Genomic DNA, 14,695 nt, shown 5'->3' on the forward strand with positions numbered 1-14,695 from the left:
ACAAAGTTCTAAGAAATAAATAAAAATAGTCAGATAAAATTTAGTTTTATTTTTAACAAAACTCAAACATTTACTTAAAATTTATAAAGCTACAAGTATTGTTTGAATAGCCCTTTTATAATTAACTTAAACGACCCAAAGTCCATTCCCATTTGGCTAATTGGCCAAATGCAAAATTGCACCAAGTCAAGTGACATAAAGTGCCACCAAAGCCTTGTCATTCTCATGTTTATACTTTATTATCATCTTAATATAAAATATTATATAATTTTTTCTTTTTTATTAGAATATATATAATTTAACCTAAATATTATTCATGATTTCCAATGGGTTTATAACCGCAACTGCATATATAAAGTATTAATGTGAAAATTTAAGAATCCTAAGTTCAAATTCTGTTAGTCGAAATGATGGTAATGAGTTTTCAGTTGTGAATGCGAGTTAATTCTCAGTTTATGTATATGCCCCTATATATATCATTTTCATATTTATCAAAAAAAATATATTTTATATAATGAAATTAAGGATTTACTAACTAAGAGAAAAATGGGTAATTATTGGATGGAGAATAACAACATATTCTTGAAAAATGAAGACGCTATGTCCAAGATGCTAAATATTTGCGGTACTACAAAGAAAATGCCACAATATTTGCACGACAATTATCTTATATTTAACATTCATCTAGTATATACTATTTATCATAATTTGCTTAAGAACAAGTCTTTATATACCCACCACAAACGAAGAATTAATCAAGAATCAAAAACCAAACTTGTCGTTATAAACAAAGAAACTCACTTCCAATGACCCTTCACCTCTTGTGTCATAGACATTCTATTCAAACATAAATACTAATTAAGAACTAAATTAACTCTAAATAAAATTAAAATCAAGTTCGCAGGAGATCAAATTCACAAACAATTGACAAAATAAGAATAATTTTTTTCTATATGTAGTTTTACCTATGTTGTTCATGTTTTTGTTCTCCCTCCATACTTCTTTTGTAACTTTTCTTTTAACTTAATTAAATGAATGTTGTTTATTCACTCTTTCAAAATTAAAAAATAAAAAAATTACTTGTTTATTTTAATTTTCAGTTTTTTCAACATGTAATGTTTGAAATTTATTAATTACAAGGAGGGCTGAGGTTTGAATTATTCGGGAATGATACTATATTAAAAATAAAATAAAAATATAGAATACAAAGAAATAAAAGACTTAATTAATATAATATGAATATATATCTAAGATAACATCCTACTCTATCCCAAATATGGAAGGTGTAGTATATTATTTTAAGCTTTGTAAATCACTGATTTGTTTTAGCCATAAGGTTGAATCTCCTGCGATCCATAAGGACCATAACTTGTCCATAGTCTTTAATCTTTTACTGTATATTCTATAGTTTTTCTTAAAAATAAAAAATAAAATAAAAAAGAGAGAATATGACACTAATAACATAAGGCCTACTTTTCGCTTATATTCTTCACCTTAAATATGCTTCCAAAAATATATACATAAATCTCAACCTCTCCTTTTTCTTGATTCATTTCTTTTTACATCTTCTTCATTTATATCTTTAGATTCTTATAAATCTCTCTTAATACTTTAACCTCATACAATTTTAATATATATTTATTATGCATGACACCTAGTAATATTACATAAGCAGTTACAATGCTTTTATATTATCAAAAGCTTTAGAATCTTAACTTTTTTGTTTTATTGTTTTTCTATTTATTATCAAAACTATATATCTTTAAGGTGATGTGATTCAAATCAGACTTAGATAATTTTCTATTATGGAAAATTCAAATCCTGTCATGTTATAATTTTATCGGATTCCAATTGATATATTGATGGTCATTTCATCTCAATATTACAATGATTTAAAATAAGTCTTATAATTAACATGTATAAAACAGTGCTATTTACAAAACTTATTTCACCCTAAAAACAAATACCATCTAATCAATAAAAGATTCCATTTATAACTCCATTACAGACCTCATCACTTCAACATCTTGTTCAAGCAAAAAGATGAGATGTTAATAAATTTTAACTCTTAATTTTTTCATGTAACAAAATAATATAATATAAATTATTTATTATTCACCAAGATTTATGAACACACAAGGTCTTTTAAACTTTTAAAACAAACAACAAGCCTACATATCTAGGAACAAACTTGTAACTCAAGATAAACTCACAAACACAACACTAATTTAAAATAGTCTCCAATTTTTAACCATGATCACATGACTATCTCAGGTTTAAGGATGCTAGATTTGATCTCCTTGTGAGGAAGAACAACACCTCCATTGCTGTATATCTCATCGCATACATGAACATCTTCGCCAAGGATGGTCATGTTCTCAATGCGCGCCCACTGCCCCACTGTCGAATGCCACCCGATGATGCTGCTGGAAATGCATGCGTGCTTCTTGATACGAACACCTTGCATCACAGTGCACTTTGAGATCCTTACCCCTGATTCTATCACACAGCCGGGACCGATAGCAACATCTGGTCCAATTAGGCATCCGGCTCCTATCACTGCAGTTTCATCTATTATCACATTACCGATAATATGAGAACCCTTTGCTAGTTTCAAAGATGATTTCTTTCTTAGAGAATTCAGGTAGAGCTTGAGGCCTGCAATGTAGTCCTTTGGCTGACCTATGTCCATCCAGAATCCGGGAAGGACCATTGCAAATAGCTTTCCTTCAGCTGCAATTTGAGGGAAGGTCTCTTTCTCAATTGATGTAGGCTTTGGTTCAATGCGGTCCAAAACTGATGGATTCAACAGATAGATGCCTGCATTGATCTTGTTGCCAACAAAAGTCTGTGGTTTCTCAACAAACCTTTCTACCTTCCCAGTTTCTTCGTCCATAACCACAACACCATATTTGGATGGCTCATTGACCTGTTCAGCAAGAGAATTATCTACTACATCGCAAATGTAGGAAAAGAAAATTAGTGATAATAGAAGTATACCTTTGTTACCATAATTGTAGCTTCACCGCCATGGGATCTATGGAACTGGATGAGTTTCTTGAAAGGGTATTCGCTGATGACATCACTGTTGAGGACAAAAAAGGGCTCTCCCGAACCATCGAGTAACTTATCTCTGGCTAGAGCCAGGGGGCCAGCTGTTCCCAATGGCTCAGTCTCTTGACAGCAAGTGATTTTAATACCGATCTTATCCTGAAACTCGTTCAGAAAGTTGAGCATTACCTGAGGAAATAGTAACTTGGTTAAAGCTTACAGAATTGGATATACATTGGTGAAATTCGATGCGGAGAGTCATGATTTTACCTCAGGCTGATAGTTGATGCCGAGGATAACTTCTGTCACTCCAACTTCTTTCAATGCTTCGATCTGATCAAATTTGTGAAGAAAACCCATTTTTAGATTTAATTGTGATGCTTCAACAAAAGATCCATCAGTACAAGTCAAATTTATGCTAAAACTAGCAGCGATAAATTAGGATCTGTAAATGAAAGATCATTGATGAAGATCTATAAGATCTATTTGTTTCGAATTATGTTGAAAATTTTGTAATTCCACAGAGTAAGTCGGAATAAAGCCGCTCACCAAATTGTAGGATTTAAAGATCTAACCTACAAAACCGATAAATTCCTGCAAGGAAAGATGCAGAAGAGCAGGTGATCTAACAAAAGCCGAGTAAATAGATGATTTTAGTAAAAGCCAAAAGAATTGCAAGGAAAGATGCAGAAGAGTAGACGATCTAATAAAAGCCGAGAGAATAGACGATTTTAATAAAAGCCGAGAGAACAGACGATTTTAATAAAATCCGAGAGAACAGACGATTAAATAAAAGCCGAGACAGAATGGCAACGCTTCAATCGATTGAAGCCATGGATGTTTAAAGCCAACACAATCTTTTCCACAGAAATGCACCAAATCATGGATGTGAGGAGCTAATACCTGATGCTGGATCATAGGCTTGTTACCAAACTCAACCAGTGGCTTCGGCACACTGAGTGTCAATGGACGCAAGCGAGTCCCAAACCCTCCAACAAGTATCTCTGCCTTCATGATGGCTCAAGAAACTCCTTCCCCTGTTAACCAAACAACAGAAAACATCAGATATTAAGAAATAAAAGGAACCTACTAGCAAAAATGGCAACAGAGTATCCTACTGAGGATCTAGAAAGGAAAAGATTAGGAATGCAGGAAACCTTGAGTAGCAAGAAAGGAAATCAATGGGGGGATTTATAGAAGATGAAGCACAGGATAAACATTGAGGAACCAACAGGTGTCTTCAAAACATCAAAAGTGACCTAAAGAAACTTGTCTTTATGTTCCTCATAGTTATACTTGCTGTGCATCCATGCTTTCCAGCAAAACCACAGGCTGGTTTCCACAATTCATCTCTAAGTAAAACAATGGAATTGGATATACAAATAAAATATATTTTTGGATTTGATTGAGAATTCAATTCACATCTCAATGCAGTAATTTCAAGTTATTGATATGTCCTGCCAAATCTTCAAGTCAATGAAAATAAAACCAAAAGTCCATCTTGATAAGCATCAACATGATTTCCCCCTAAATAATGATAGCAGCATTCATTAAAACAACCCAAATTTAATAAAATTGGTGTACTCAAACTCAAGATTGAACTTTTAATGCCAAGATTTCATCCATACATTCAAATTTCAATAACATTCAACTAAAATAATAATAATAATAATCAAGCAAATAACCCAAAAACAAAACGGAAACAGGTGTCAACAAAAGGGAAATCCAAAGGAAAGTTCAAACACGAGAAGAACATTGATACCAATCCCAAATGCGGCATCCTCATCATCATCTCAGATCATTCCAAAGAGTTCACAAATCCTGAGAAAAATCACAAAACAAAGGGTTCAAAGCGCGGGAAATACCAGAGAAGAGGTTGAACGCCGCCGGCCACCGGAGTCCCGAGCTCTCCTGGTCGCCAGATCGGAGAGATCAAGGATGACGAGGAGGAGACCAAGGATTCAAAACCCTCGTCTTTCTCTCTGGAATCGTTCCGCGAAGAGAAGCCAGCCATGATCACCATCTTTATTTAGAAGACACTGGTTCTTATTTATTTATATATATCATATATATATATTTAAAAAAAAACCCTTTTTTTATTTTTTTATTTTTTCAAAATAATATTGTCAAATTTAATTATTAGTCATTTTGATGTAGTTCAGTCTCTGGATTTGATACATTTATTTGTTTTAATATCTTAAATAAATAAATTTAATTAGAGGAGGAATCAACTAATAATGCCTCATTTTTTAAAAAAATTTTAATTTTTTTTTTATTGAACCGTTGATTTAACCAAATTATCTTAAATTTTCATCTCAAAATACTGTGAATTTGTGTGAGTTGTATTAAAAATATAAACAATTTTATCCTGAAAATGCTTGAAGATTATGATATTAAATAATTATTTATAATTTAAAGAAAATGATTATTGGATTTGAATGGATAAAGGATGAAACTTTAATGTGTACCAACCAAACCCATGAGCCCCAATGCTTGTAGGATCTTCATCCATTTAATAATGTCTAATGAGTCTAATCAATGGTATTTTCCTTTTCATGTTCCTTCTCATCATAACATTTATTGTATTTTGTTTATATTATTAATATCTTTGATTTGCATTTAGAGTTACTTATGGTATTCTATTATTTACATTTAATAATATTTATATATGTCATCTCTTGAAATTGAGACTGCACATGGTTGTTGGTCAATCGTTTCCACTCATCTGTTATATTTCTATATATATTTTTATTTTTTTTATTATTTAATAAATTTATAATTTATCTATTCTATTAAAAAAAATTATGCACACCTATATTTAAAAATAAACAATGTGTAATAATAGGTTGCTTAAATTCAATCATATGGTTTGCCACAATATTGGTTTCAATTTTCGTATTTTCAAAATTTTATGTTTATATTTTATCTTTTTATTTATTTTAGTGTATTTATTTTAAAATAGTTACAATGATGAATATAAGCTCAAAACAAATTATTATTATTTTTTTCAAATTATGTGAGTTGTAGAGCAGGTAGGGATGATATAGCTTATAAAGCTTATTAAGTATTGCGACATTAATATTTTATTATTTTTAAAAATTAAAAAAAAAATCAATAAAATTGGTAAAAGAATTATACATTTTATTTAACATATTAAAAGTATATAGAATAAAATGAACAAAAAGAAGATAATAGAGGGATTATAATTATGTTTTAAAATAAATAAAAATTTAAATTGATAAAATTTAAAAACCAAAATATATATATATATATAATAATGATCATTTTAGTTGTGAATACAAAGACATTCAGATTGCTTGGATAAGAAGTGATGAAAGAATGACATCAATCCTGAATAAAAACACACCAAACTGAAGACTAACTAAATACTCTGGCTAATGCTAAGTAACCAAACTAATTTATTTCTTTGAAGCAAGGTAGGCATTCTACCCAACTTCCGTACCATTTAATTCTTAAGAAAAGCTATCACTTGAACCTTTGACTTTCAATATAAACACATTAGATTTCACCAACACAACTATTTCGCCTCCCTAGACTTTGGTTTTCTATTGTCTATCTTGTTATCAGAGTACATATTTTTCTGATTTTTTATTTTTAATTGTTCATCTAATTTATTGGATTTTGTTGTCTGTCTATATTTTTTTTTTTCTGTTGTCTATGTGGTCCTTTTGATTTATGGTCTTTTTTTTTTATGTTGTCTGTTATCCGTCTAGTCTTTTGGTTTCTGATTTTTGGTCTTTTGTTTTATGTTGTCTGTTATTTGTCTGGTTTTTTGGTTTCTGATTTTTCGTCTTTTGTTTTATATTGTTTGTTATCCGTCTGGTCTTTTGGTTTGTTCATCAAATCTTTGTGATTTTTGTTGTTTTATTTTCACTTTTTTTATTGTTATTGTTTATTTCTGTTTTATCCCCTTAAAAAAACTTTTGAATTTAAACACAAGCACTTGTAAAGCTTAAAAAGCCATAAATCTAATAGTGATTTTAGCTTACAGTATAAGAAATAATTAGGTTTAGGGGAAAAAAACTCAAGATAACTTTAATTTTAAAACTAAAAATTGTATTTTTTAATAAAAAATTAAAATGTTAAAAACTATTTTAAAGAACATTGTTTGTTTTAATTATTTACTTTGTATTTTCACCCCAAAAAAAATTATTTGCCTTAAACATTCTCACAATCACGTGTAATGTAAAATTAAACTTCTGAACACAAAACTTACGAAATTTAATTGAAATTTAAAAATCATTTTTATAAAAAAAATAATATTTTATTTTCAAAGAAATAATTTTTTTTATTGAACCGTTAATTTAACCAATTTATCTTAAATTTTCATCCAAAATACTGTGATTTTGTGTGAGTTGCATTAAAAAAAATAAACAATTTATCCTGAAATGCTTGAAGATTATGATATTAAATAATCGTTTATAATTTAAAGAAAATGATTATTAAATTTGAATGGATAAAGGGTGTGTGAGCCAACCAAACCCATTGCCCCAATGCTTGTAGGATCTTAATCCAATTAATAATGTTTAATGACTCTAATCAATGGTATTTTCCTTTTTTCATGTTCCTTCTAATCATAACATTTGGGCCATGTTTGTGTGCAATTCCTATACTATTAATTTTCATAGGAATAATGGTAATTCCTATGGAATTTAATGTTCCTTTCCATCATAACATTTAGGCCATGTTTGTGTGTAATTTAATTTTTTTTTTACACCTTGATTTGCATTTAAAGTTACTTATGCTATTCTATTATTTGCATTTAATAATATTTATATATGACATCTCTTGGAGTTGAGACTACACATAATTGTAGGTCTTTCGCTTCCACTCATCTATTATATTTCTATATATGTATTTAATTTTTTTCTATTATTAAATAAATTTATAATTTATCTATTCTGTTAAAAAAAAAATTATGCACACCTATATTTAAAAAAGTAAACAATGTGTATTAATAGGTGGCTTAAATTCAATCTTTTTATTCATTTTAGTGTATTTATTTTAAAATAGTTACAATGATTGATGAATATAAGCTCAAAACAAATTATTATTATTATATCAAATTATGTGAGTTGTAGAACAAGTGGGAATGACATAGCTTATAGAGCTTATTAAGTATTGCGACATTAATATTTTGTTATTTTTAAAAATTTAAAAATAATAAAATTTAATAAAATGGGCAAAAGAATTATACATTTTATTAAACATTTTAAAAGTATATAGAATAAAATGAACAAAAAGAAGATAATAGAGGGATGATAATTATCTTTTAAAATAATTAAAAATTTAAATTGTTAAAATTTAAAAACCAAATATATATATATATATATATATATATAACATTCAGATTGTTTGGATAAGAAGTAATGAAAGAATGGCATCAACCCTGAATAAAAACAGGCCAATACTCTGGCCAATGCTAAGCAACCAAACTAATTTATTTCTTTGAAGCAAGGTAGACATTCTAGCTAACTTCCCTACCATTTAATTCTTAATAAAAGCCGTCAATTGAACCTTTGACTTTGAATATAAACACTGTAAATTACTCAACTGTTTCACCACCCTGATTTTTGGTTTTCTATTGTCTATTTTGTTGTCAGAGTGCATGTCTCCTTGGCCTTTTGTTTTTAGTTGTCTATCTGATATTTTAATTTTTGTTTTATCTGTTTGGTATTTTTTATTTCTGTTATTCGCTTGGTCTTTTGTTTTATGTTGTCGGTTATCTTTTTTGATTTTTTGGTTTCTGTTGTCTGTAATCCATTTAGCCATTTGGTTTCTGTTGTCCATCTACTTTGTTGGTTTATGTTATTCGTCTGGTCTATATGATTTCTGTTATTTTATTTTTTATTTTTTTACTGTTGTTGTTTGTTTCTGTTGCATTATTTATCCGCTTTTAACTTTAAAAATAATATTTGAATTTAAACCCAAGTACTTCTGTTGAAACCTTGACCTTAAAAACAAATTCTTAGATAATTGTTGGCTTTGCACTTGTAAAGCTTAAAAACTATAAATTTAATAGAGATTTTGGCTTACATTATAAGAAATAATTAGATTTAGGGAAAATAAAAATGAAAATAACTTTAATTTAAAAAAAATAGTATTTTTTTAATAAAAAGTTAAAATGTAAACAATGTGTATTAATAGGTGACCTAAATTCAATCTTATTATTCATTTTAGTGTATTTATTTTAAAATAGTAACAATGATTGATGAATATAAGCTCAAAACAAATTTTTATTATTATTATTATTTTTTTATTTTTTTATTTTTTCAAATTATGTGAGTTGTAGAACAAGTGGGGATGACATAGCTTGTAAAGCTTATTAAGTATTGCGACATTAATATTTTGTTATTTTTAAAAATTAAAATAATAATAAAATTTAATAAAATGGGTAAAAGAATTATACATTTTATTAAACATTTTAAAAGTATATAGAATAAAATGAACAAAAAGAAGATAATAGAGGGATGATAATTATCTTTTAAAATAAATAAAAAATTTATATTGTTAAAATTTAAAAACCAATATATATATATATATATATATAGAATAATGATCGTGTTAGTTGTATATACAAAGACATTCAGATTGTTTGGATAAGTAATGAAATAATGACATCAATCCTGAATAAAAACAGACCAATACTCTGGCCAATACTAAGCAACCATACTAATTTATTTCTTTGAAGAAAGGTAGGCATTCTAGCTAATTTCCCTACCATTTAATTCTTAATAAAAGCCGTCACTTGAACCTTTAACTTTGAATATAAACACAGTATATTACTCAATTGTTTCATCTCCCTGATCTTTTGGTTTTCAATTGTCTATTTTGTTGTCAGAGTGCATGTCTCTTGGTCTTTTGTTTTTAGTTGTCCATCTGATCTTTTGATTTTTGTTTTTGTCTGTTATTTTGTTTGGCCTTTTTGGTTTTCGTTGTCTGTTATCCATTTGGCTTTTTGGTTTATATTGTCCATCTATTTTGTTGGTTTCTGTTATTTGTCTGGTCTATATGATTTTTGTTGTTTTATTTTTGTTTTTTTACTATCGTTGTTTGTTTCTGTTGTATTATTTATCCACTTTTAACTTTTAAAAAAAACTTTGAATTTAAACCCACGTACTTCTGTTGAAACCTTCACCTTAAAAAAAAAATTTAGATAAAAAATTTAGATAATTGTTGGCTTAGCACTTTGTAAAGCTAAAAAACTATAAATTTAATAGAAATTTTGGCTTACAGTATAAGAAATAAATCAAATAATTAAGCTTAGGGGAAAAAAACTGAAGATAACTTTAATTTAAAACTAAAAATTGTATTTTTAATAAAAAGTTCAATTGTTAAAATCTATTTTAAAGAGCATTGTTTGTTTGAATTATTTACCCTGTATTTTCACCGAAAAGAAAAGTTATTTGCCTTAAACATTCTCACAATCACGTGTAATGTAAAGTTAAACCTCTGACCACAAAACTTATGAAATTTAATTGAGATTTAAAAATCATTTTTATAAAATAATAATATTTTATTTTCAAAGATAAAAAAATTTTTTTATTAAAAAAAGATTTAATTATGCTTTATTTAATCAGCACAACAGCTAGATGGTAGCGATTTTGTTTCTCTTCTAAAAAGTTGAGTTTTCAACATAATAAAATAATATAATATTTCTATAATTATGGATTTTTTTTCCTCCAGGTATTTATATATTTATATTACTGATATACCATACAAAATTAAGTCTTTTACTATAATTTTTCAATATCTTACTCACTAATTAGTTCAATCCAGTTATATTATAAAACATTTTTGCATAATATTTTTCAACCTCATCATATTAGAACCCTTGTTTTGTTAAGTGTGGTTAGTAAACCAGATGTATATATATACTCTTAATAATATATAACTATACAACATATTAACAAAATATTATAGAATAATTACTTATTTATATGATCTTAATATTTAATATCAACATTATACAGTACTAAGTTTAAAAAAATAATGCATGTTAATTACTACAAATTAATTTTAAAAAGTTCGATGGCATGTACGCAAATAATAAAATTTGCTTGATGTATATATGTAAAAAAATTAGAAAAACAAATTGCCCAACCAATACAAAATGGGCAAATGTTCCTTCAAAAAAATTTGGATGAGATGATTTTTAGGGATAAGAACAATATATAAAATATATATTAGTAATTTTCATCTGAAAACAACATGATGGAAAAACCTTCAACCTTACACGTCTCTTATTTGTTTTTCATTCATTAAAATTATAGTTTATCCATATTAAATAAAAAAAACTTCAACCTATACATACCCAAGCATGATAATAAAACAGTTGTATTCATTACAATCCTTCTCCAAAATTACATTCAGAAAAACACCCTGACATAACAAAACATCAAAATTATCCACTAAAACATTCTATGTATTAAAACAACCACTAGACATATATATATATATATATATATATATTAAACACAGCCAACACATTAACACAAACTCATAAACCCAAAAACAAAAAACACCATACTTACACACCAGCACCAGCACCAGCACCAGCCTCAATGTTCATAATATACTCAATCTCCTCAGCCACCTCCTTCATAGAAGGCCTATTCTGCCTTTTCTCTTCCAAACAACCCATAGCCAAGAACCCCAAAGCCTTCATAGTATCCAACTCCACTTGACTAGCCCCATTCTTCAACCCCTCCTCCACCACCTCCATCAACCTCTCCTCCTCCACCATTCTCCCCACATAAACAGCCAAGTTCACATCCTCTGCACCTCTACAAAAATCTATAGCCTTTTGACTAGTCAACAACTCCAACAACACCACTCCATAACTATACACATCACTCTTATCAGTCAACTGATAGTTCCTATAATACTCCGGGTCTAAATACCCCAACGTCCCCTGCGCACACGTTGAAACATGGCTCACGTCTGTCTCGGCCAAACGTGACAGCCCAAAATCTGAAACTTTAGCATTCATCTTCTCATCCAAGAGTATGTTGCTCGACTTCACGTCACGGTGATATATCGGTGGCACCGCCGAAGAATGCAAGTAAGCAAGGCCTTCGGCCGTTTGCCGAGCAATGACAAGCCGGTGTCTCCATGAGAGCTTACCAGCACCTCCGCGTAGTCCATGCAAATGCTCGTAGAGTGTTCCATTGGGTATGAACTCATAGACCATGAGTGGTTGCTCAAGCTCAACGCAGCAGCCGAGCAAGCGAACGAGTCCCTTGTGGTTCACTTGTGACAGGATTCGCACTTCGTTTAGGACTTGATCGGTGGACTTTGTGTTGCCGAGCTTCGCGCATTTCACGGCTACTGGTGTGCTATCTTCCAGCACGCCCTTGAAGACTTCGCCGAAGCCGCCGATGCCGAGGAGATTGTCACGGGAGAAGTTTGAGGTTGCTTTCTTGATTTCTTTGCCGGTGAAGTTCTTGGCGGAGCGGCCACTGGTGTTGTTGGCGTTGAGGATGTCTTCTCTTTCCTTTTGTAGTCTTTCTTTTGCTTCTCGGATTCGTTGTTGCCGCCGGTAGAGAAGGATTCCGGAAATGATAATCAAGATTGCTACTACTAATCCGGAGACTAGTCCGGCGATCAATGCGGCGTGGTTTGTGGAGTTGTCGGAATCTGGCTGTGGGTCTGCAAAGCATTTTCACAAACAGGTGATGAGCATGGGTTATTTTCTAATCAATTTTATTCAATTTCATTTAAAATTTTTTACATAAAATTTTTATATACATTGAGGTATTTATTTTATACTATAATAATTTTTTTAAAAAAATTAAATTAAATTAAATTAAATTAAATTGAAAACCACTTCTAGAGTATTTTTATTTTTATTCTCTTATAAAAAACATATCTATTATAAATTAAATAAATAAATTTAAAATTTATTTGGTGAAACACATCACTGGTCAAAGTTGAGTAAAAACAAAGTGAACAAAAAGATGAAAGAGATCTCACCAGTGGCGCAAGTGCCGGAGAAGGGATCCCAGTGAAGACCGGCGACGCAAAAGCAGCGACGTGTTGCTCCGCCGTTGGTCGCCGGATCAACCTTGCACGTCGCGTTCACTCCCGCTTCACAGTCCGACTGAGATTTGCACACCGGCTCCCTCGGCGACGCCCACTGGAGCTCCACTCCAGCGCTCTTCTCCCAATTCGCCACCGGCGTCGATCCAGTATCGAGATTCACAAAGCTCCGATAAGCACTGCAACCAGTCCCACTAGTGCGAACGGAGTACGACGTCGATGAACCCCCGGCCCGGAAAGTACAACAAATCGAAGATCGCCGGCAAGATGCAGCTTCCGCGTTGGAGTTAATGAAGGCGTGGCACGGTGAAGTGGAGGAGCAATTGAGAGGGGAGAGAAGGAGACGTTGGGTGCAATTGAGGAGCATGATGGTGTTGCTGCTTGTGACGTTGAAGGGGAGAGAGGGATCGAGTTGGATGCCTTGATCGGCGAGATCGGTGGTGGCGCAGGTGGTCGGAGACTGGAAAGCCGCCGGGCGGATGATGAGACGCTGCGATTCGGCGTTGATGGAGGTGATGGTGTAGGAGGAGCCATTCCTTGAGTCGAACAACAAGGTGTTTGATGAATTGTCGCAACGAACTTTGTAGGAAGGATCGCCGCAATTGGTCTCCGTGCTTAGTGGGTAAGGGACTGTGATGTTTCCGCAGGGCTGGGCAGAGCTTGGAATGGGAGAGAAGAGGGAGAGAAGGAGAAGGAGAAGGAGGTGGAGATGGTGGAGTTCCGCCATTGATGAAGCTTGGTGAGGTTCTGAGAAAGGAGACGAGTTTTAATGGAGATGGAGATGGTGGGTTGTTGGGTGTGTCTTTGTTGACTTTTTTTTTTTAAAAAAAAAATGGAAATATTATATATTTATAGACATTTATTATATAATTAATGGAAATATTTAATTGATTGAGATTTTAGTGACATTAATGTCAAGATTATCATTTATCATCCCCAATTTGTGATTTTTGTTGGTCAATTAATTGCCTTTTTCCTTTCACATTTTATACACTTTCTTTTTTTAAAATATTAATATTGTCATTAAAACTATTAAAAATTAAAATATAATTTATGATATTATATTTTTATTTTATTAATGTATACACTTTTTATGATCTGGATTCTTCTCAAAGCGAAGGCTAATGGTTTGGATGTATTTTTGCCTTAGGAGAGGTCTGTCTTTCTAGTGGTTTTTTATTATTTTTTTGTGGTTTTTGATGTGTCTTAAGTTTGATTTTTCATTCTTGGTGTTGGCACTCTGGTGCTTTGTTTATTTGTGTTTTTTCTTTTTAATGCATGTGGTTTATTTATTTATTTATTTTTAAATATATATATATATTAATTAAAAACATAATTAATATTTGTAGAATTTTTAAAAATAACAAATAATTAAAATGTTACAGTTAATATGAAATGATAAAAATATTAAATTTTAAAATAACTAAAATTTTGTTTAAATATATAATTATTTTTTTAGTAATAATTTTATGATAATAAATTAGTAAATAATTTAAGTGATAGGAGATTAATATGGAGCAACACTAATATTTGCAAAAGAAAATGAATGAGTTTGATTAATATCTTGTTATACATTCTTTGA

General features: G+C 30.3%; 2 protein-coding genes across 2 annotated transcripts; both read right to left on the reverse strand.

Annotated features, from left to right (window-relative positions):
- Window positions 1-2,095: 2,095 nt before the first annotated feature.
- On the reverse strand, window positions 2,096-5,062 carry LOC120268308 (probable mannose-1-phosphate guanylyltransferase 1). Its single transcript, XM_039275754.1, has 5 exons — window positions 4,917-5,062; window positions 3,955-4,088; window positions 3,322-3,384; window positions 3,001-3,240; window positions 2,096-2,929 (listed from the first exon to the last, which is right to left on the reverse strand). Exons 2-5 carry the CDS (start codon window positions 4,063-4,065, stop codon window positions 2,258-2,260), a joined length of 1,086 nt encoding a protein of 361 aa, XP_039131688.1. The 5' UTR covers window positions 4,066-4,088; window positions 4,917-5,062; the 3' UTR covers window positions 2,096-2,257.
- A 6,331-nt stretch (window positions 5,063-11,393) lies between these two features.
- On the reverse strand, window positions 11,394-13,897 carry LOC120269362 (wall-associated receptor kinase-like 20). Its single transcript, XM_039276700.1, has 2 exons — window positions 13,048-13,897; window positions 11,394-12,723 (listed from the first exon to the last, which is right to left on the reverse strand). The coding sequence occupies exons 1-2, from the start codon at window positions 13,838-13,840 to the stop codon at window positions 11,603-11,605; spliced, it is 1,914 nt and encodes a 637-aa protein (XP_039132634.1). The 5' UTR covers window positions 13,841-13,897; the 3' UTR covers window positions 11,394-11,602.
- Window positions 13,898-14,695: the final 798 nt, after the last annotated feature.

The sequence above is a fragment of the Dioscorea cayenensis genome, chromosome 9, assembly GCF_009730915.1.
Source record: "Dioscorea cayenensis subsp. rotundata cultivar TDr96_F1 chromosome 9, TDr96_F1_v2_PseudoChromosome.rev07_lg8_w22 25.fasta, whole genome shotgun sequence".
In the NCBI taxonomy this organism is placed as follows: Eukaryota; Viridiplantae; Streptophyta; class Magnoliopsida; order Dioscoreales; family Dioscoreaceae; genus Dioscorea; species Dioscorea cayenensis.